This window comes from Hemiscyllium ocellatum, chromosome 7 (genome assembly GCF_020745735.1).
Source record: "Hemiscyllium ocellatum isolate sHemOce1 chromosome 7, sHemOce1.pat.X.cur, whole genome shotgun sequence".
NCBI classification, from domain to species: domain Eukaryota; kingdom Metazoa; phylum Chordata; class Chondrichthyes; order Orectolobiformes; family Hemiscylliidae; genus Hemiscyllium; species Hemiscyllium ocellatum.
Window position 1 is genome coordinate 61,055,325 of NC_083407.1, and position 24,849 is coordinate 61,080,173.

General features: G+C 40.8%; 1 protein-coding gene across 1 annotated transcript in view; it reads left to right on the forward strand.

The window, feature by feature from the left end:
- kalrna (kalirin RhoGEF kinase a) overlaps positions 1 to 24,849 on the forward strand; it is a 744,968-nt gene that overhangs the window by 399,970 nt on the left and 320,149 nt on the right. The window contains exons 10-11 of the mRNA XM_060827256.1: positions 1,819 to 1,941; positions 13,161 to 13,352. Coding sequence (XP_060683239.1) covers positions 1,819 to 1,941; positions 13,161 to 13,352 — 315 coding nt within the window. The remainder of the gene's footprint in view (positions 1 to 1,818; positions 1,942 to 13,160; positions 13,353 to 24,849) is intronic.

Sequence of the window (24,849 nt, forward strand, 5' to 3'; positions counted from 1 at the left end):
TCATTAGCATCTGTCTGTCATTGAAGGCTTATTGAACAAGCTGTTAATTTCTTGAATCCACAGCTACTGTTTATGGAGGATTTTATCAATTTTAAATTCTTTATCTTTTTAAATTCTTAATTTTACTTTACAAATTTTAATGAGATATAATCCAACAGGACAGCTGTTTGATGTTGGCTGACTCCAAATGCCTTTAAAAATGGCTGGTGGGACACATAAGTGGAAGACCCTCATTTCAGCCAGATCCAAATTTGATCGAAACTCAACAGTGATCCATGAAATTAGTTGTGAGGTTCAAGCAGACCATATTTTCATAGTTACAAGGAGATAGGTCTGCAAAGCAGGAATCACAGATTAATGCAGGAGGCATAACCACTTTTGAAGGGCAGATAAAGCATCATAATCAAAAAGGCTTTTCTGCAGTTTGGGGGTTGGGGGGGTGCGGTGGAGAAGTCCAGAACTAGAGGGCATAGGTTTAGGATGAGTGAGGAAAGATTTAAAAGGGACCTCAGGCGCAACTTCTTCACACAGAGAATGGTATGTGTATGGAATGAGCTGCCAGATGAAGCAGTGGAGGCTGGTACAATTACAACATTTAAAAACTGTCTGGATAGGTATATATAAGTAGGCAGGGTTTAGAGGGATATGGGTCAAATGCTGGCATCTGGGACTAGATTAGGTTGGGATATTTGGTTGGCATGAGCGAGTTGGACTGTAGGGTCTGTTTCCATGTTGTATATCTCTTTGACTCTGTAACTCTAAAAATATTTTTCACGTGACTGCTAAGATCTGTCCTTAGTTTCTATATGTGGTGATTGGCTACAGAAGTAGCATGGGGGCAAAGAAGAGTAATGAGTGGAGTTGTTCATGATAGATGTGGTGAGAGTTGAAAGCTAGTGAGCCTAATTGTGTAATTTGTCTGAAGTCTCAGAAAACTGAGCCAGGCTTTCTAACTAGGACACCTCTGCACTCAGCCACTTCTGTGGCTGCCTCCTGAATGTTCTGTGCCGTCAACACCATTCCCCCCCACCCCCCACCCCGAAGCACAACTTGTGCCTGTGTGGGCTGTTTCCAGAGAGATGCGTTGCCAAGTCAGAAGATTTTCTGATTCACGATTCCCGCTCCCATGGTGAAAATTTAGCCCCTTGTCTGCTAACTGTTGTAGTTAGTAGAAATAAAATAATGAAACAACGACATGAAAAGCATAATATTAATTATGTTTGCAGTGCACTTGAAAATTATCTGTTATTTTCTTCTGTGTGACCAGTTAATAATGATTAAAACTGTAATAAATATATTTATTCTTTTAATATGTATTTAATAATTAATGTGTAAAATAATGTGCTTATGTTATTCCACTGCCTGTCAACAACAAGGAAAATCTTACAGAGACATGGAACAAAACAAGTGTTTGAAGAGGGATCTTTACCATTCTGTTTTGGTCTTGTTACAGTATTTGGTGGTTGTTAAAGATTGACTGAAATAGAAGAAAAATGATAATACTAAAAACTGACAAAATACTGCAGTAATCTCCAGATACCTTTCTTTGTCTTGCATAGTGAACAGTATACTAGCTACCTGGTTGTCAAACCTGGCAGTTCATTTCTCTTGGGATTCAATTAGTTGGTCCTTCATACAAATTGCTATTCCAAAATCAACTTCTCCCAATTATGGATTTCTGGTGAACTGATTACAACATCCTCTTAATCAAATATTATTAAGCTATGAAAAAACGTGTGCAGCATGATGCACTTCAGTGATTTACTTCTGTTGGTTGTCTTGCTGCTGTATCTTACCATTTGTGTTTTATTATTACAGGTTTTAGACTGGATAGAAAATCATGGAGAAGCATTTCTAAGTAAACACACTGGGGTTGGGAAGTCACTTCATAGAGCTCGGGCTCTTCAGAAGAGGCATGATGATTTTGAAGAAGTGGCTCAGGTAAGAATTATAGCTCATCTTATAACACTTTATTAAGACTTTTTTTTTAGATTAGACTTACAGTGTGGAAACAGGCCCTTCGGCCCAACAAGTCCACACCGACCCGCCGAAGCGCAACCCACCCATACCCCTACATCTACCCCTTACCTAACACTACGGGCAATTTAGCTTGGCCAATTCACCTGACCCGCACATCTTTGTGACTGTGGGAGGAAACCGGAGCACCCGGAGGAAACCCACGCAGACACGGGGAGAACGTGCAAACTCCACACAGTCAGTCGCCTGAGTCGGGAATTGAACCCGGGTCTACAGGCGCTGTGAGGCAGCAGTGCTAACCACTGTGCCACCGTGCCGCCCGTAATTATAAATAATTAGCAATACTTTAAATCTCTATGTTATTACTGATTTATAAGTCTTGGTTTTCTCATTATAACAATGGAATACTTTCTGAAGGAAATAAGCAATTAAACGAAGTACCTGTATAACACACAGTCAAGACTGTCCTCAAATGTCAGTCTGGAATAGTCAAATAACTCCCAATAGTCAGTGAACTCAACACACCATGGCCTTGCTAATCTTCAAATTGTCTAAAATCATTCAGTGAGATAGACTTCATTTCTTCATGCTCTTATATTTAATTTAGTGAACATTTCTTTAATTATTGGAGTCTTTATCATCTCTGATAGCACTTTGTTCATCGACAGACTCTAAAAATGTTTATTTTATTCAATTAAATACTCATTTTTTTGTTAATAAGTGCCCTATTTAATGCATTCTTTACTTTGTTGCACCTCAGAAGCCTTGGAGGCAATGGGGTTCAGTTTAGGTAAACTGGCAGGTGTTGGGTAGAACAAGTTACCCAGAGAAATTAGTTTGGCTTTCTCACCAACTTGTAAGTTACTCCTAGTTTTCCAGAGACAAGGGCTAGCAGCAGCTTCAATGGGAAGTGCAATTTTGTATCAAAATCAGAGAAGCACTACTTTGAAACTGTAGAGGAGGATATTTAGAAGCAAGAATATTTACATTTGCATCCTGAAATAACTGCACAGAGGCTGGGTCCCGCCACCAAGTCGCCCATATACCTTCTGGCTCTTGGCTGCCCCACCACACCTTCCAGTCACCGCTAGGACAGCCCATCCCACTCTCTTCTCAGGACAACAGCACTCAAGACGACCTTCTCATCTTCTGGCTCTCAAGCCGAGTGGCATCGAGGTGGTCTACCCACCTTCCGACTCTCGGAGAAGCCTCTCACCTTCTGGTTCACAGGACAGCCTAACCCCTGCCAGCTCTCGGGGTGACAGCTTTCAGGATGACCTATGAGCCTCCCATCTCACACTAAAGCCTGCCAGACCCAAGGACACACAAGACAATGCAAGTGATAAACCCAACAAACAAAAAAGCAGAGTCAGTGACCAAAAACAATGTCCCCTCTTACCAGGAACAGAGTCCACAACCGAAGACAGAGTCCCATCCCGAAAGCAGCAAATGCACACCCCACAGCACACACACACAGGTGTTCAGTCTCCCTGGAGGCCTGGTGTGTCCACAGAGGACTGGGCCCACTCACAGGAATACAGTTCATTGTAAAGGTGCAGTTAACTCACAGGGGCTCAGTTTACTCTTGAAGGCAGGGTCCACTCCAGTGTGCATCAAATGCTCACCTCCCAGTGCACACACAGGTTTTCAGTCTTTACAGAGGCCTCGTCCACCCACAGAGTGCCAGGCCTACCCATGGAGGAACAGTTCATCTGGAAAGGTGCAGTTGACTCACAGGGGCTCAGTCCAAACACCAAATAGTGAAAACACATGCAACAAGGAAAGTGCAGACTCTAAAAAGCCAGATGTCAATGGCTAAACCCTACCACAAAATCAGCATAGTCCTTTCTCAAAATAAACCAAAAACAAGAGTAACACACAGGCTGTAGCCAGCCAATGAAACAACAGTTCCCAAACGAAAACTGAAATTCACCTGTAGCACATTGAGTGTAAAGATCAGCCAGTTCAGAAATCAGTTCCCTTAAAAACAAAAACCAACAGCCATAAATACTGGCTGTGTGGCCAGCCAGCTCTGAGTCAGTCCTTAACTGAGGAGATTCTAATTTCCTGGCTCTATTGGTCAGACAAGGCTTTCCTGTTTGGAGTTATTAACCTGGGTCAATCAAGAACCTCGTAGTTAATGAGGTCCATGTAGTCCCAATCACTACATCCCTCTGACTCCTACATCCAGAGATATTGGCCTGGTCTTTCACTTGTAGCTTTACTTGAGATGGTTTTGCCCAGGTCCAGTTCCTTCACCTCAGACTCAGACACAGGTGGTGTATACTGGACTCTGGCCCATTTCTTGCATCTATAAAACCTCAGAAGAGTCTTCTCCCTCCTTCTGGTGGCAACGGTATTGAGGCCACATCCATTTTGGACTCTAAGGTTTCCTCAACACTAGAAGGACAGGGAACATCTACAGTTGCTGCTCACTGTTCGGTCTGTTCTGAGGGGCTAGGTATATTTTGTTCCTACCTGTTTGTGAGGTAATGGCTTTCAGGTGATCACATGGATGTCGGTTTCCTCGCTGAGCTGGAAGGTTCATTTTCAGACGTTTCATTACCATACTAGGTAACATCTTCAGTGAGCCTCCGGACAAAGCGCTGATGATGATTCCTGCTTTCTATTTATATGGTTGGGTTTCTTTGGGTTGGTGGTAACATACCCTGTTGTGATGTCATTTCCTGTTCTTTTTCTCAGAGGGTGCAAAATGGGCTCCAAGTCAGTGTGTTTGTTGATAGAGTTCTGGTTGGAATGCTATGTTTCCAGGAATTCTCGTGCATGTCTCTGTTTGTCCTAGGATGGATGTGTTGTCCCTGTTGACGTGGTGTCCTTCCTTACCTGAATGTAAGGATACTAGTGAGAGAGGGCCATGTCATTTTGTGGCAAGTTGATCTTCATGTATCCTGGTGGCCAGTTTTCTGTCTGTTAGTCCAATGTAGTGTTTGTTACAGTTCTGGCACAGTATTTTGTAATGTAAAGCAAAACTAATATCAGGTTAAACCTGGTGCAGAGTCTTCTCCCCATCAGCAACTCTGCTGGAGCTATCCGTGTTGTCGCATGTGAAATGGATTTATAATTGAACAGGTACCAGAACAGTTTCATCTCAATTGAATCTGTGGGCTGCTTGTTTAAGCTTGCCTTCAACATTTGAAAACAGCTGTCCTTATATGCTAAATGCCAATGGACCTTAAGAATATTCAAACTACCTCCCTGCTGTTAAATGATGTCCCATTGTCTGTGAACAATACTTTCAGAGGTCCCTATTTTGTGAACAATGCTCACACCTTCTCACCTCTCAGCTCAGAGTTTGCTGAAAGATCTTTATGCATGCCAACGACTTTGAATAGGCATCCACTCTGACCAGGGATATTGAGCACATGAAAAGACAGGCATACTTGACATGTAACTGAATCCAGGGTTTATCTGGCCATTCCCATGAATGTGAGGTGCCAGTGGTGGCATTCTATTGTTTTTGTTGGCACCCTGGGTACTACCCCACCATCGCAGCTATGCCAGCATCCAACCCTGGTCACCAGATATAGCTTCTTGCCAGTATCTTCATCTCGGAAACCCCTGGATGACCCTGGTAGAATTCAGCCAGTATTTGGCCGTGAGCTTTACTTGGGATAATCACCCTTTCTCCCCACGTAGTATACCATCCTGGTCTCACCGGGTGCAGAAAGGTTTCAATCTGGGTTGCAATGGCCCTTCTGCTACCCCTATCATCACCAGCTGTTTTAGTTTGCTAGGACAGGATATTTTTGTGTCCACAGTCGGGTATTGTTTGTGGTGAGTGGAAAGGTGTCCAGAAAGTTCAAAACCTAAACAGAATTTCCCGGGGAAGGCATCAGGCAGAGGAGTATCCACCAGTGGGAGGCAGCTCAAGACATCCACATTAACTACTTGGCTTCCTGGATTGTGTTCTAACTTGTACTTGTAAGGTGCTGAGAATAAGGGCCCAACACTGAATTCTATGGGAAACTATGAGCAGCACCGCCTTGTCTTCCTTCAGTAACCCTTGCAGGCATTTGTGATCTGTTACTATAACAAATTCCCATCCGTAAAGGTACTGGTGGAACTTCCAAAGACGACCGTCAAACTTTTCAGTCCGGGAAGCATACACTATTGGGTGTTCCTGTCCGTTGGCCCATCAGTGAGCCAACACTACCCCAATACCTTATGGGGAAGCATCACTTGTCAGGTAGATCTCACTTGATATCATAGTGGGCCAACACCTTAGATGATGATAGCTGCTTTTTAACTTCCCTAAAGGCTGCTTCTTGGCTCTGTGACCCTTTCCAAGGCTCACCCTTTTTCAATTGCAGGTGTAAGGGTGCCAAGATGGAGGCCGGTTTACGTATGAATTTTCCGTATTAATTCACTAACCCAAGGAAAAACCTAAGCTCCGGTACAGAAGTGGGAGATGGGGATCCGTTGATCACCCTCACTTTCTCTTCTCACGAGTGTAACTTTTGTCGACTCTGTAGCAAAATAGGTCACTGGGGTGCATGAAACACTTTTCTTTTCACTTCTAAGGTATATGACCACTTGGGAGAAATGTTTAAGCGCTGTTTCCAAGTTCTACAAGTGCTCTTTATTGGTCTTCCATGTTATTAGTACATCATCCAGATAAGTGGCCTTTTAAATGTTCTCCGTGGTCCGCTGGAAAAGAGTGCAAGCTGATGATATCCCAAATGGCAGTCTTGTATGCTGATATAAACCCTTGTGGGTATTAATTGTTGTGTACTTATGGGACTCCTCATCCAGTCGCATTTGCAAATAGGTGTGGCTCATGTCCAACTTCATAAAGGGCAGCCCCTCCCCACCAGCTTTGCGGATAAGCCCTCTATGCAAGAGATCAGGTATTTATCCAGCTGCAATAAGCAGTTTACTGTTTGCTTAAGATCCCCACAAAGGCGAACCTGAGCTCTCAGGCCTCACATTCGGTATGACTGGTGCTGCCCATTCTGCAAACTGCAATGGCTTAATGATTCCTTCACTTTCCAGTCTTTTGATTTGCACCTCTACTTTTGCCAGCAAGGCAAATGGCACTGGGCAGGCATTGCAAAATTTCAGAGTTGCATCCTGGTCAACATGTAAAGTGGCTTTGACACCTTTGATAGTCCTGAGCCCTTCTTGAAAATCCCCTGGGTACTTAACTAGGACTTCACTGAGACAGCTATTTTCCAAACGAAAAATGTTGAACCAATCAAGATGAATCTTTATCAACCAATTCTACCCCAATAGGTTTTGGCCAGAGCTTTTCCTACCATCAGAGATAAGCAGGCACCAATGCTTCCCATAAGAGGCTGGAATTGAAGTCATTCCCTTAATCTGCAAACAGTTCTCCAGTGTATGTTCTCAGTCTGGCTGAGGTCTTGCACAAGCTTAAAGGTTAGAGTCCTAAGCAAATCTTGTTAAAGACAGATTCTGCAACCACAGAAACAGCTGCGCCAGTATCAACCTCCATGGGAACTAGGTGACCATTTAAAAAAGCATTAAATTTAATTGGCTCTGATTTGGGTGTCATTAAGCAACTTAATTGTTCCAACCCACATGTAGAGTAACTGACCAGTGTGTGCACTGTTCTGGGTAACAGCTTATGAGTTTTCCTGCTCAAGTCAGACCAAGACTCCATGCTGACTTGAGTCCGCATACTGGCAGCAACCAATGGCTTGCCGCCCCAGATCCTGAAGAACTGTTTAGCCACTTGGCTGATGTTCTGCTTTGGCCTAGGGTCTCTCTGCTCAGGACATGCTCTGTATGAGGCTCTGTGATTGCCTGCACTCAAGTGGTTTTCCCCAGGCTCAGTTAGGCAGTTCGTGGTTTCCACTTCCACTGGGATGCCCATGCTCCACTTGCCGCATTCTCTCATGACAAGGCCAGCTACAGAGCCTGTTTGAAATCTAGTTGGGCTTCAGTTAGTAAGTGTTTCTGCTTGGTTACATTTTAATCCTACATGCCAAACCATCTTTCAACATCTCATTCAGGATTTACCCAAAATCATATGACTCTGCTAGTCATGGTAACCTCATCAAAAATCCCAATACGAATTCCCCCAGTTCTCTAACAGCCGAATAAAACCAACAGTGTCTCAGGATTAGAGGAGGTTTGGAGCCATAATATTCCTTAACCAACTCTGTCAACTCTTGGAAGGTTTCAGTGTTTGGTGCCTCTGTGAAAGTTAAGTGCCCGTATAACCGAAAATGCTGTGGGTCCACATGCAGTCAGAAAGATTACTTATCGCTTTTCATCTGTCCCAATGTTTTTTGCTAGGAAAAGATATTGTATTCTTTCCACATACTGGGCCCAGTCTTTGACAGCAGGGTCAAATGAATCAAGCTTTCCAAATAGAGGCATCATCCCAGAAAAGCTTACCCTAACTCCAAGATGACTATTGCAAGTGAATGTTCTTCAGGCATGTCCTATTTACTCCCATAGGCACTGAAATAACTGCACAGAGACCAATGTTGTGTCATAAAGTCACCTTTTATTTATTAGTGCACAGTAAAGTGGTTGTGGCCAGCCAGCTCAGAGTCAGTCCTCAACTGAGGAGATTCTAATCTCCTGGTTATGTTGATCAGCCAAGGTTTTCCTGATTGGCTCAGGTTAACAACCCCAATCAAGAATCTCATAGTTAACAAGGTCTACCTGGTTCCAATCAGCAGAAGTCCTGAGTTCTTTTCAGGTACAACCACAGAGAGCCTGGTGGGAGAATTTCAGAATGGAGCAGAGGTCCTTTTCTCTTTGGAAGACTGCTGTTTGCCAAAGGAAATTGGTGAGCGGGCAGGGTGAAGTGTGAAACAATATGTCAGCATAAACATATTATCCCCAGGATCTGGCTGTTGTCCAGAAAGGAAGTCAGTAATGACATCAAGGGTGCTGAGACAGGAATCACCTTTAACTCACTCATACTTCTGCTGAACCCAAGTGGATTCAATAATTGCCTTGAGCCTGTTAATACTCCTCCCTTTATTTGGTGTACTGCCTACAAGACCAAATATGACTTCACAGAATCTCCTTTTTTTAATGGTTAGTCTTTGGAATTCTTTTCCATAGATATATTCATGGGTGAATTAGTTTGATTGACACGAGAATCATTGGTTGTTGGGCACAGGAAAAGAAGTATCATTAAGGTCTTGATCAGATCAGCCATGATTATTGATTAGCAGAGCAAGCTCAGTGGGCCAAATGCCCTCATGCTACCCCTGTTTCTTATGATCTTATACTCATAGCCTGAAATGCTGCAGTTCATTCTGAACTAGATTACTTACAGTGTGGAAACAGGCCCTTCGGCCCAACAAGTCCACACCGACCCGCCGAAGCACAACCCACCCTACATTTATCCCTTCACCTAACACTATGGGAAATTTTGCATGGCCAATTCACCTAACCTGCACATTTTTTTTTGGACTGTGGGAGGAAACCGGAGCACCCGGAGGAAACCCACGCAGACACGGGGAGAATGTGCAAACTCCACACAGTCGCCTGAGGTGGGAATTGAACCCGGGTCTCTGGCGCTATGAGACAGCAGTGCTAACCTCTGTGCCGCCGTGCCACCCACTAAGTGTTTATCATGCATCATGTGATATGTTTATTGAAATATTGTGAAGATTGACGATTTGGCAAAAGACACATGCTAATCCATGTTCACCCTTTGTGTGAAAGCTAGCACATAACAGGAAGAAGCTGCACACCACATTATGGGATCCCATCACATGCTAACACTTGTTCCCATGAAAGAGACCTCTCTTAGATCAGAAATCATACAACCACCAGCATGGAGGTGTCATGCGTGGAGGCATAGGACATTTGTTGGTATCTTCCCTTCCTCTTTGCTTTGTCTTTAACTTTTTGTGTTACACGCTGTCAATCCGCAGAACATTGCAGCTTGCTATTCCATAGCACAGCCAAAGATTTGCTAATGCTTACCTTCTTCGTTTTAGATATAGTCCCTGTTCCAATTTTCCAGAGCAATGAAATAATCAAGGTGTAAATTCAGATGGCAATGCATCAGCAACCATTCTTGCTTGGCCAAGTACCCAGCAGAGAAATAGTTGCTGTGAATGATTCAGATAGTGAGTCTGTGCGGCTGCATTACAAGATTCTCACATGAAGCAGGTGTGATAAAAACATAATGTTGAAAACATAACCAGAGAAAAGCAACAGAGGTGCATAGATTAGTTGTTGATTTCTACACACAAGCAGTTACTCAGTGCATAGTGTTGTCGGCAAGGGAGCAGCTAGGATAGGTTTGGTAAGTAGAGTGGAATCTATCAATTGATATATATGGTTGTTGTGAATTAAAGGATTGGTCAAAGCCAGCATGTATTTATGAAAAGCAGATCTATTGGAGCTTTTGAGGATGTAAGTGATTTAAACAATTTGAGTGAGTGGGAACTCATGTGGCAGATGCAGTACAATGTGGCTAAATATGGAGTTATTACACTTCTGTGTGAAAGGCATAGTATTATTGAAATGGTGATACGTTGGGAAATGTGGATGTACAGCCTAAAAATAGCTTAAAATTACAAAGGGATATTGATAGACTAGAAGAATTGCCAAAACTGTGGTAGATGGAGTTCAATCTAAACATGTGTGAGGTTATCCATTTGGGCATGTAAATAGAAAGATTAGGGTACTTTCAAGATGATATGGTTAAGTACAGTGTACGGCCAAAGAGACTTGGGGGTCCAGTTGCATAGATTTGTAAAATACTAGGGACAGGTATAGAAAATAATGAAGAAGACTAATGGATTGCAGCCCTTTATGTAGAAAGGACTGAAGTATAAGGATGCAGAAGTTATATGCTACCTAGACATGTCTTGGAGTACTGCAAGCAGACCTGGGCATCACACTTTAGGAAGGATATCTTGACCTTGGAGGGAATACAACATGGATTTATAAGGATGATACCTGGACTTCAGGGGTTAGATTATGAGGAGAGATTAAACAAATTAGGTTTTTAACATCTTGAATTTAGACGGTTAAGGGGTGATCAGATCGAAGTCTCAAAGATATTAACAGGAAAAGACAAGGTAACTAAATATAAATTATTTCCACTGGTTGCACTGATAACAGAACTGGGTGCATAGTCTGAACGTTAGGGCCAGACCATTCAGGAGATATGTTAGGAAGCACTTCTATAAGCAAGAGTGGTAGGGATTTGGAACTCTATTCTACAACTAACAGTTGATGTTACATCAGTTGTCAACTTTAAATTTGAGAGAGAGAATTATTTTTTAAGCAAAGTTATTAAGGGATATATGCCAAAGGCAGGTACGGAGGACAAAAAAACAAAGAACTGCGAATATTGGAAATTTGAAAGAAAATGGAATCTGAGTTCTATAGACCAGCTAAATCTGCTTTCTCTCTAAAGATGCAGCTAGACTGACTGAGTTTCTCGAGCATTTTTGTTTTTGTGGCAGGTATATGGAGTTAGACCACTGAATAGCCATGATCTCCTCGAATAGTGAAACAGATTTGAGGGGCTGAATGGTCTACTTCTATTCCTGTGTCCAAAGGAATCTGGCTGTCCTTACATACAAGTAAAAAGTGAGGTCTGCAGATGCTGGAGATCAGAGCTGAAAATGTGTTGCTGGTTAAAGCACAGCAGGTCAGGCAGCATCCAAGGAACAGGAAATTCAACGTTTTGGGCCCGAGCCCTTCATCAGGAATCAGGAATCAGGTGCTTTAACCAGCAACACATTTTCAGCTCTGTCCTTACATACAAGTCAATATAAGCAGGCAAAAAGGTGCAGCAATTAATTAGAAAGTCAAATGGTATATTGGCCTTCATTGCAAGCAGATTTGAGATGAGAAGTACGGATGTCTTAATGCAGTTAATCAGGGTTTAGGTGACACCGCAGCAAAGTAATGCATTTAGTTTTAATTCCTGTTAAAGTTCCAGAAACAGGCTGAGCTGGACTGAAACAGAAACAGACATTACTGGAGAAACTCAGCAGGTCTGGTTGTATTTGTGGGAAGAAAGCAAAGTTAATGTTTCAAATCCAATGCCTCTTCAATAGAACTGACCCAATTGACCTTGTTGTTACAATGAGGCAGGTGAGACAAAAGCAAACATTTTGTAAGTTGGTTTAAATCAAAAATATAGAAGTTCATACAAACTTGCTGATTGATTTGCAGAATTTTTATAACAATTGTTTTCAAATTAGCCATAGCTCATGTACGTTATTTTGGATTATGAAGAATTGTGCATATTCAAAAATACGAAGCAGCCCAGCTCCCTGTAGCTCACCTGTGTCCTGGGACATGTTAAAGCCCAGTCAGCTTTCTTAATTGATGTTAGATTTTATTTTAAATCACCTTTTAAAATGTTACTAGTTACCTATAATGTAAATCAACACTAGTAAATTAAACAGAATTATTATTATATGGTCCATATGCCTTCACATAAAGATTTAGGATGAAGTATTTAGTAACTCCACAAGTTGGGGAAATTTTGCATACCTCGGGTGGTTGATCAAAAGGAGACAACAGACGTGTAGTTTTTTGAAGGAAGTTGTTCACTGTATAAGAGGCTGTACCAATGATTCAGAATCTGAGAAAATTTCAACTCCATGATGTCTGGAAAACTATAACAAAGCAAGCATTAATTTTCTGAAATGCTGAGTAAAGCACTTTTGAAATGCAGAAATATTGAATTAATTTTGTGGACATCAGTGCATCGTATTTGTGTGTTTCTTACATTTGTGTTAATTTGGTTGTTTTTCCTATAAGTATTAAAATGTATCCTTGCTATGTCACATTATCTGATAGACCCAGAAGGTGTTGCAGTTGTTTGGCCAAATATTTCTGTGTTGAAGATGAATTGCTGTAGTAATAGGCTGGGAGAATCAAATCACACGATAACTGTTGGAGATTCCAAGGATTTCATAGATAAGCATGCACTTTTGTGTTCATGTACATGACGATCTAGTTGTGGAGCAATGTTCCATTTTAAATTATACACTGTTTGGTACCAACTGTTGAAAATGGAATCTGTGCTGACTGTTTTGCCAGATGTTTTTTTTTCTCTCCCTTTTTCTAAAGGAAATTATTAATGTGGTTTATTTTAAGCTAAAAAGATCATCTGTAAGCGTATTACTGAGCACGTAAACAGCCACAACAGCTTTCAGAATTACAAATCCGTTCAATTTTCTTCCATTTTTAACTAGAATACTTATACAAATGCTGATAAGCTGTTGGAGGCAGCAGAACAGTTAGCTCAGACTGGAGAATGTGATCCTGAGGAGATCTACAAAGCTGCTCGACACCTTGAAGTACGGATTCAAGATTTTGTACGAAGAGTGGAGCACAGGAAACTTCTGCTCGATATGTCAGTGTCATTTCACACCCACACAAAGGAGGTAAGATAAAATGTCTCATGGCTTTGAAACTGCCTGAAGCTGACGTTCAATTTAGAGCTACACGTAGATTTGAAAGTATTCTGGGGTAAGTTTTAGAATATTTTGTTCCTGGTACAAGCCTCAGTAAAGTACAAAATGATTTGTGAAGCTGGCTTTACATGCCCATATACTGGGGAATTTTCCCTGACAGATCTTTTAGGCTATCAGGGAAAGTATGTTAAAAGTCCAGTAAAGCATCACTTCATGTAATCTAGATGGATGCAACACTTGGCACTGAGGTTGCTGACATGACATGGGTATAGGAATATAATCTGTAGCCTTTCCTGCTCTCCTTATATTCTTATTGTTATTGAACTTTATTGACAATTTTGGTTTACAATTAAAAATCTTATTTTGCTGTTTAATTCTTGCACCATCTTTGCATTTTATTTCCTTTTTACCAATACCTTCCGCAGCTCACTGCTGAAATATTAATACTCCATAAACATCTGCCAAAGATCAGAATTTCTTAGAGCGTTCCAACCATGCAGCATAGTTTATTGAGGAAGGTGAGAGGAGTAGCCATACCATTGATAATACATGAGCCCTGAAATCTTAAAAGGATGGATAATATGAAAGTTAACTAGAAACTCCATAACTGCAGAAAATATCTGATACAAAGCCAGTTCATCCTGCAACCAAAAGAGAAAATGCTGGAAAATCTCAGCAGGTCTGGCAGCATCTGTAAGGAGAGAAAAGAGCTGACGTTTCGAGACTAACTGACCCTTTATCATAGCTTTGACAAAGGGTCAGTTAGACTCGAAACATCAGCTCTTTTCTCTCCTTACAGATGCTGCCAGACTTGCTGAGATTTTCCAGCATTTTCTCATCTGGTTTCAGATTCCAGCATCCGCAGTAATTTGCTTATATCCAGTTCATCCTGCAACTTTCTCAGAGTGAATATAAAACATTTCCAAGGGAAGTCTAGATAGCTGTGAGTAAAATGTTGAAGACCTGTCTTAGGGTCAGGAAAGTTTGGAAATTGTAGTGGGGCATACCATTTGGACCAGAGGTTTTAATGAACTTCAAAAACTGGAGGAGCTATCAAATTTTCCAGGGACAAAATTTGATGTCAACCATGATGATTGAATAGCATGGCCATGGTCAATCAGCACATACATGGCAAGCAGTATAAAAACCTAAGGCACTGATGATTGCTTCATATCAAGTAAAGAGAGAAACTAAATGGCCAATTGACAGTTACAGGCTATATATACCATGCTAGGCAATACTGAGGAGACATAAATGGGACAGAACTTAAGTGCAAAGATTTCAACTTACCTTTACAACAACTCACCTGACATTGTTTCTCCAAATTGACCTCTGTGATATCCAGTGCATTAATTTATGGAAGTCTGCAGATCACTCGACACCCAGTTTTATTGCTTCTGGTATGGTCATGTTAGTAAAGGCAACTTCGAAGTGAACTGTACAGATCAGACATTTGATCCCATTCTATGCTGTCAGATCGAAACCATCTTGGTATTAGGATCAGGAGCATTATCCTCAGCATCTCTAGATTAGGGTGTGTAAAGTCAGTTAGGATTCTGTCTCCTGAACACTATCCATTGGCTGCTGCTGGAAATTGTATTTGTACGAACCTTAAGAACAAATTTGAGCTTTGGCAGATGTTTCTGTCATTAGATACATTGCAGCACTTTCTACTAGATTATTGAATGAAGAGTGACCACTTGGTTAAGTTTATTGTAAGATATTTCCTAACTATTGAGCTGTACTGCAATAGCAGTCAAACTCCTCAGGAGAGGAAGATGAGAGAAAATTTTAGAAAAAAATGTTGAAGCATACACCACATTACTCTCATACTAGAATTCCATTATTCATTCACAACAAAATCTGTAAAGATGTATATCTATGTTTTGCTCCAGTAATACAATAAATGTAGTCAATGATGAAATTGGGGAATTCTAAACAACTGCAGCTCATGGATATCATATGGACTCCTACAAGCTGCTTATCTGCTCCACAAAGCAGCTCAGTCTTGTTTATGCTTAGAGTTCATAGTCAGCAGTTAACTACAGAGTAATGTTATCCAACTGTGCTTGTTCCCCATAGCCCAGGAAATATTTCTTTTTCAAGAATTTATTAATTCTTCTTTTGAAAGTTATTATTGAATCTGCTTTCAACATGCTTTCCGATGGTGCATTATAGCTTATAACAATTTGTAACAAAGAAATTGTTGCCCTCATGTACCAAACACCTTAACTCGGTCCTCTTATTCACATTAATACTGTCTTTGGAAACAGTTTCCCCTTTATATTTTTAAATCCCACTGTATTAAAATCATTGAAGCCTTTGATCACCTCTACCAACCACCCCTCTCCCTCATCTACATGTACTTAGTCTTTTCTAATGAGAAAAGATATAGTTTTTCCAGTGTCTTCAAAAATTGTTCATCTGGTAAATTCTGGATTAGTGGTGCTGGAAGAGTACAGCAGTTCAGGCAACAACTGCTCCTCAGATGCTGCCTGAACTGCTGTGCTCTTCCAGCACCACTAATCCAGAATCTGGTTTCCAGCATCTGCAGTCATTGTTTTTACCACTTTGGTAAATGACCTGTTTATTTTGTGGTGTGGGTTCTTGAAATTGCCTTGTTGTTGCATTTAAGTCAAACACTCAGTCCTGTTTATGCCAGCAACATCAAATATATGTGGATATTGTATCTTCTTGTATTTTCTGTAAGGAGCTAGGAATGAGTGCAAGTGTTCCAGTGGGCAACGAACATGGCTGATTTGGAGAATCAAGTATTTAATTTAATATGACACTGTCCTGAACAGTTTTCTGAGCCAGGCAGCATGACAACTTAGAATGAACACCATGAATGTGGGCACAACATGCATGGGGGGAGCATCGCTTAAATTCATGCACACTTGCCTAAATAGGTTTGGCTTTAAAATTGGTGTGGCTGTGAATATGGGGGTGTGGGGAATGTGGCATTAAAGTGGGAAAGGGCATGCAAAAGTGGCAAGAGAGGTAGGAAAGAGAGTCTGAGAATTGTGACTGAAGGATGGAGGGGAGGAGAGGATAGGAGAGAGAATTAGAACATTGATAATAAGAGTATTGATTGAAACATCAGCAAGGTTCATGGTGCCATGAACTTTGCCAGGAAGCTTGGATAGCCTGGATGGATATTCCAGAAGTGCCGTTTGAATTTGAAACAGTGAGAAGTTGGAAGTCACAATTCCTTAGTTGTCATTACCAGAAAACCCTCCCAAATATAGAAGAACCTTGATTATCTGAAGGACACAGGCGGGCAGTATTTCATTTGGTTAATCGAATTCTGGATAATCGAATGCCGGATAAAATAGTTTAGCTAAGCATTGAGACCTTGTGATCTTGTTGGATAACCTGTTATTTGGCTAATTGAATGCAGGGTGATTGAGATTCCTCTGTATATGAATTCCCATCAGTCAGAGCATTGTATGATGGATGATTACTTGGCACTCCATAGCAGAAGTCATATGTCAGTAAGGTTTAAATATAAGACTACACTAAAATTCTTCTGTGCAGTTCTTTTTGTAATCACAAACCCATGATAATCTTCCAATAAACAGTTATTGGCAGTGAGGTGTAATAATATCGTGAAACTTCACAGAGGCCATCTCCGTTGTGAGCATAGGAATTTGGAATGAGAAGCGTTGACAGGAAGTGCAAACAGATGTTTACAGGATCTATATCAAACTGTTTTCTACAGTATGTACTCTTAGCAATAAATATTTTGTGATGGAAAATGGTCATCCACTGGCCAACTACAGATTATGAATCAATAAACATCTGAATTAATGTTCAACGAACCAGTCGATAGTTATCAGTTATCTTTTGGGGGTTTATTGTTAAATATTTGAAATGTTGGGATAGTGAAAACACAAGTTGATTAGTAAATCCCCATGTGAATAGCTGTTCATAAAACACAGTTGGAACTTTTAATTAATGTACTTTGATTCTGTAATTAACTGACAATGTAATTTGCACTCAAAAGTAACAGTTAACAAGCAGGATGTTTTATTGCCTTGGTGTTACTTTATGGAGAAGCTTCAACCCTGAATTACATTAGGAAGAATTGCAAGGGACGCATTTTCAGTGAAAACAGAAAATTTCATTTATCAAGTGCCTTTAACATCCCATGGTATTAAAGAGATGGAACTATTGATATTGTTTCCACAAAAGAGCAGCACTACTGGACTTTTCAGAACTTCCAAAAATGAGATTGTGCTGATTCCACAGTTACTGTTTTGTCTTTTCTGCACTTACGATTACAATTTCTCTTGTTTGGTGTTTCAGTATTGAATTGTATTTATTCTGTTTATGAAATTGGCTAATTACTTTCATCCCTCATACATATAAAAAACTTACCTTAGTATAGTGCTTTTTTCCAACCACTTAAGTGTTTACAGTCAATTAAATACTTTTGAAATGTAGCCACAGTTATAATGTAGGAAACATGACAGCCAATTTGAACACAGCAACCTCTCACTAACAGCAATGTGATAACATAATCTGTTTTTGTAAAGTTGATGAAGGATAAGTTTAAGCAAGCTATGATATAATATTTATTCAATGCTGTTGATAACAACCCTTTTTATTTTAAAAAATGGTCTTACACTCTGAGGAGAATTACAAATGTTGTCAATATTCACTCAACATCATGGCATTAAATTGTATAGTTGACTAATAACCTGAACATTGCAAAGTCAGCATTGGTTTAACAGTTTGAATTTGTTGTACAGTAAAATGCACACTGCTTGCTCTTTCAAACAAAGAACTCGCATATATATAGCACCTTTAACATAATAAACTGTTCCAAGGATCTGAAAACAAGGTACCAGTAGGTGTACAGTATGCTTAAAAGAAGGCAATGCCTAGATATCAGAATCAGAGAAGCCATAGCAGATGTGTGGGCATAGTACCAGTCCTACTGGTAGAAAATACCATCAATATGTGGTTTGTCGTGAAAAATATCAATCACTGTTACAGCTGGGAAGAGAATGAGACCTGAATTCATGTGTCAGAGAGCCTATAAATTGAACACTGCAATTGGTTGTATTTTTAGAACTACAATATAATGCATTAAAATCGGCTGCTGGCAGAAACCTATATAAGTCAGAGATAGAACTATATCAGTACTATAGCAATAGTTTCCCACTGCTGTCCTTTCCTACTGAGGAAACAGAAGGTCGGATTTTCTTGTGTTCTTCGGGACTAAATGAGGGTCTTCAGTATTCATTTACCAGGAGTCAGCCCACAAAGCCTATTTTCTGGGAAGTAACCTCCTAATTGTCCACCATCTAGCTTGCCAACGAGTTAAGGATGGCAAATAGAACATTCTGGAAAATAATTACTGATTTTTAAATATTCTAGACAATGCAATCCTGGCAGAAAGAGCTGCAAATATTTGAAATTGTTAGGTGTGATATTAAAATCTGATCTGCAATGATATATGATGAAAATAAGTTAAAATGTATGTTATATATCATGCCTGTTATCAGCAGAATAACTACTGTTCTCAACAATGGAATTGCATAAATTGAACACTTCTGGTATAGTTCAATATTTAATGATTCAATGCATCACTGAGTGCATTAATGAAAACTGTCCAGGGCTGGTGAGTTCAGAATATAACAAGTGTTATTGTCTCATTGTTTTATCTTAGCCCTAAAATAGTTTGAAAGTTGTCCAGTGTGTATATTTTAGTAAAGATGATTATAATAATTAGATCTCTTTGGACCACATCTGTTCCTCATGAAATCTGTCACGAAGGACACAATTTTTTCTCTTCCTGGTGCAAGTCCTGTAAGTAGGTGTTCCTTTGTCAAACTCTGCATGTGCAGCCAAAACGCCACCTGCTGGATCTGAATCATAATAATCATGAGTCAGAGGCCGATCTGCCCATTGTCCGATGCTAGTGCTGGCTTTTCAACTATAATTAAAATTTATATTTTTCCCAATTCCTGCATGTTTTCATAATATCATTTTTCAAATATTTATTCAGACTGCTTCTAAATTTCTGCCTCAAGAATTTACAATGCAGGTTATATTCTAGTAACCATATGCGTGAAAATACTTGTATTCATGTTCCTACATTCTTGCAGTGCAGAACTTGACTTTAAACCTGTTGTTTGTAATGAAGCTCGTGAGTGAAAGCAATTGCTTGTGTAGCCATGTGATGCCCACTACATTTATCTCTTCATGGGTTTCACATAAAACTCAAACGGTTGCCATCCAAATGAAGCAATGAACCTGAGACTTCTCACTATTGTAACAGCCACAGGAGCCTTGCCATGTCTCTAGCCTACTCTGTATGTAAGGCCTGTAAGTTTGCAGTTCAGTCCTTTGCTTCTTTTGTCAGCAACAGAAAGATCTTCTCCAGCTTGAGACTAATTGATGTTTTCTCCTTTAATCCTACCAAGCATGAAGGTGACCAATCTGGCTCCAATGGACTTTCCTCCTTTGTCAGGTTTTAGAGGATGCTTTTTTGATCTCTCATAATTTGGAAAGAGCTCAGTCAGTTCTCCTTTAATGCAAGTCTGTCCATAACCATTGTTCAGATTGTTCATAGGAGTAAGTTGTTTAGATTGAGCACTGTTTTCATTTTAACGGTTCTGTTGGGACAAACAGGGTGTGCTTGTACAGAATTTCACTAAACTAGTCATTGATGTCATAAAAGATCTGAATGCAAGTGTGTTCATCAGATATATTCAGAAACCTCTTGGGTAAATGTTACAACTTGTGAAGGACACAATGAAGATTATTTGCAAGCTACTGTTCTTTTTTTAAATGCTTGAGTCATGCACCCAAAATGAGGTTTGAGCAAGTCCACTGCACCTGGCCTCTGGATAACTGTCATCATGAGCCTCAGAGTTCCTTCAGAGCTGTTTGATGAATATCTGTTCCATAGGTTTGGCAGATTTTACACAGCACAGCATTTTAAAGTAATTTGTTCACGGAATGTGGACGGCACTGTCAGTGCCAGCAATTATAGCCCTGAGAAGCTAGTGATGAATCGCCCCGTTCCATTAGACCTAGATTCATGTCCAGGGTAATCATTGCTGTCTTAGAGTGGAGGAGCTCATGACCCCAATTGCTCACCTCGCACTGGGGTTTGAACCCTGCAGTCAGTAACACACTTTAGCGAAAATAGTGGAGGAAGTGAATACTTAAGGAGGTGGATGGTGTGCTCATCAAGCAGGCAACTTTGTTCCACTGAAATTTCTTGAGTGATATTGTAACTGCTCTTAGAGCTGTTGTAGCTACACTAAGCCGAGTGTATTCCATCACACTTTTGACTTGTCGTATATAGATAGTGGAAAGGCTTCAGGGCTTTGAAGTGAGTTACTCATCACAGAATCATTAGCTTCTAATCTGCTCTTGTTGCCTCAGTATTATGTGGTTGGATCACTTATGTTTCTGGCTAAAACTTTGGATGCAATGTGCTAGCCTTTATGATAACTAAGACAATCAAGTTCTATTAATGGAACTTGGAAATGTTCTTGTCAAGCACAGAGTGCATACTTTTCATGGACTTGGAACTTAGCTGGATTTTATTACAGGAAGAAGATTTTGTTTATAAAAAGCTAAATCTCTACAGTCATGCTGCATTTCTTGATAACAATATTTTAATTTATTTGATTAATACCCGCATATAATTTCTGAAATTCATTAGGTGCAAGCTAACATTATTGAGACTTTAACATTGTTATGTGCTTGACTGAGATCTCACAAACATTCTGGATCATACACCAGTTGTATACTTTACAGACTGTGGAGATCTGTTCCTCATGAGGTTCCAATGGGATGCTTGCTGATTGTGATGTATGTTATTGATTTGGAATTAATTGTAGGTAGTATGATCAAGAGATTTGCAGATGAAATTAAATTTGGCAGAGTAATAAACAGTGAGGAGGATAGATAGCTGTAAACTCCGGGCGTAAAGCCACAAACTGCTCATGGAGGCAGAGCTGTAATAAAAAGAATTAAGCTCAGAAAATTGTGTGGTAATACACTTGGTGTGGGCTAACATAGCATGAGATTCATCATTATGAGTAGTAGGACACTAGAAAGTACGGAAGATCAAAGGGACTTTGTGCTTATCCACAGATCCATGAAGGTAGCAGGGCGGAAAGATAAGGTAGTTAAAATGCACTCTGCTTTAAATCTGCCCTTCACTCTTTCACTCAAAACAAAATTGCTGGATCGGAAAGAGGGGGGGCTGAGCAATCTTGATCTCATTCCAGGTGCCACATCCCCTCAATGGATAACTAAGGGAAGTGCTATTGTGATCAACAGGGAGGAGGGGCAGCAGGTAGGCACAAAGAAATTGCCCTCTCTCCAGAGGTAGCTTGCTCTACCAACTCCCCGCTGCTAGGGGCTCAACTGTCTCCATCTGCTCAGACTGAAGAGTATTTACCTGCATCTGTCTGAGAGACCCCCAGCAGACTGAAGCCCTTCAGCACAGGGCCAGCCGCTAAACTCACCAGTGGCAAAGCAGGAAAGGAGTTTGCAGACTTTCAGCAGAATAGCTGTGGCTGCTGTGGGAGCCCCTAGCAGTTGTGGTTGAAGCAAAAGATTGAAGAATATTGAATGCATTTTGGGTTTAATGATGTAGATATTTTGTAAAGCATTTACTTGTAGGTACATAGGTTTTCAAAATCCTTTGGTCTCAGTCAATCACTTTATATCTCTAAGAGTTTCTCACTCACTTCTGGAATACTGAGAGGGGTGATGGTCATTCTGAATGTGCTCATACACTCCCGGTTAAGGATTACAAAGAGTGATGATGTCCTTATGGACAGATCTCATCTGGGAGGAGCATAGTCTCTAGCACGCAGGAACTTAAATTACATGGATGTTTTGCTGAAGTCAATCAGCATGCTGTAGCCTGTTTACATCTCCCTGATAGATAAATATCCCTTATAAACAAAGGTCTATGTGTAATGAACATAGACTGCATGTAAACTGCTGGCGAGGATCTTTGCCTCCTCACTCTCCACAGGAGTCATACCGGAGGATTGGAAGGAGGCGAATATTGTTCCACTTTTCAAGAAGGAGAATAGAGAAATCCCTGGCAATTACAGACCAGTCAGTCTTACGTCTGTGGTCAGCAAAGTAGTGGAAAGCATTCTGACGGATAGGATTTATGACTACTTGGCAAAGCATTGTGTGATTAAAGGCAGTCAGCATGGCTTTGTGAGGGGCAGGTCTTGCCTCACAAATTTTATTGAGTTCTTTGAGGAGGTGTCAAGACAAGTTGACGACGGTCGAGCAATGGATGTGTTGTATATGGACTTCAGCAAGGCATTTGATAGGGTTCCCCATGGTAAGCTCATTCATAAAGTCAGGAAGTATGGGATACAGGGAGATTTGGCAATCTGGATTCAGAATTGGCTGGCTGACAGAAGGCAGGGAGTGGTTGTAGATGGAAAATATTCTGCCTGGAGGTCAGTGTTAAGTGGGGTCCCGCAGGGCTCTGTTCTTGAGCCTCTGCTCTTTGTAGTTTTTATAAATGACTTGAGTGAGGAGATTGAGGGGTGCGTTAGTATATCTGCAGATGACACAAAGGTTGGAGGTGTCGTCAATAGTGTCGAGGGCGACTGCAGGCTGCAGCACGATACAGACAGAATGCAGAGCTGGGCTGAGAAATGGCAGATGGAGTTCAACCTGGATAAATGTGAAGTGATACATTTTGGAATGTCGAACTCGAATGCTAAATGTAGTATTAAAGACAGGATTCTTGGCAGTGTGCAGGAACAGAGGGATATGAGTGTGCAAGTACATAGATCCCTCAAAGTTGCCACCCAAGTGGATAGGGTTGTTAAGAAAGCATATGGTGTTTTGGCTTTCATTAATAGGGGTATCGAGTTTAAGAGCCGCGAAGTTTTACTGCAGCTCTACAAGTCCCTGGTGAGACCACACTTGGAATATTGTGTCCAGTTCTGGTCGCCCTACTATAGGAAAGATACAGAGGCTTTGGAGAGGGTGCAAAGAAGGTTTACCAGGATGCTGCCTGGACTGGAGGGCTTGCTTTATGAAGAAAGGTTGAATAAACTCAGATTTTTCTCTCTGGAGAGAAGGAGGAAGAGAGGAGACCCGATAGAGTTGTACAAAATAATGAGTGGAATAGGTAGAGTCAAGAGCCAGAGACTTTTCCCAAGGGCAGGATTGACTGGTATGAGGAGTCATAGTTTGAAGATATTAGGAGGAAGATATAAAGGAGACATTAGAGGTAGGTTCTTTTCGCAAAGAGTCGCGATTGCATGGAATGCGTTGCCAGCTGAGGTGGTGGAAGCAGGGTCATTGGGGACATTTAAGCGACTGCTGGACATGCACATGGATAGCAGTGAGTTAAGGGGTGCATTGGTTAGGTTACTATGTTTTACGTTAGGATTAAGTCTCAGTACAACATCATGGGCCAAAGGACCTGTTCTGTGCTGTACTTTTCTATGTTCTATGTTCTAAACCAGAGAACTCTATGCAGACACTCCAGCTATCAAATTGAACAAAAGTTTATTGGTTCAAAGAAAACAAAGAAATGTACAATATGTGGTAAACAGGGCAACATTATGTTCCCGCCATCATTAAACAAGCATCTGTTGAGGGCAGCATGTGATTTGGTACAACAAACAAGGGTTGGGCTTATACAATTAATGGTAGGACCCTGGGTTGTGTTGTAGAATAGACAGACCTAGGGGTGCGGGCACATAATTCTTTGAAGTTTGTGTCAAAAATAGATAAGAGGGAGTACAGGACATTGGTGAGGCCTTGTCTGGAATACTGTGTCCAGTACTAGTTGCCCAGTTATAGGTTGGATATTATCAAGCTGGAGAGGATTCAGAAGAGATTTAACACAAAGTTGCTGGGAATGGAAGATTTGAGTTATAAAGAAAGGCTGGGACTTTTTTCACTGGAGCTTAGGAGGCTGAGAGGCGATCTGGTAGAACTTTATAAAATAATGAGAGATATACATAGAGTTAATAGTGGTTGTCTTTTCCCTAGAATGGGGGATTTTAAGACTGGGGGGCAGATTGTTAAGGCGAGAGAGGAGAGCTTTAAAAAAGACATGAGTCAAATTTTTTACACAGATGATGGTTCGCTGAATTTCCTGAGAAAAAGGTGAATGCAGGGACAATTACAACATTTAAAAGACATTTGGATAGATACGTGAGTAGGAAAGGCTGGGAGGGATATGGACCAGGAGCAGGCAGATGAGTCTAGTTTAGTTTGAGATTATTTCGGCATGGACTTGTTGGACCAAAGGGTCTGTTTCTGTGATGTATGACTCTATGTATGCTTCAAAACTAGCTAGTACTTCTGTGTGTCCACACATTTTCAAGCAAAGTCAACAGTTATCAAGTGTTGCTACTATCAGGTTCCTTCAGGTCTCTCTGCTTTGCCTCACTACTGACCTGGCCTCCTCAGTATCAGAATGCTCTCTTTCAGCATCACC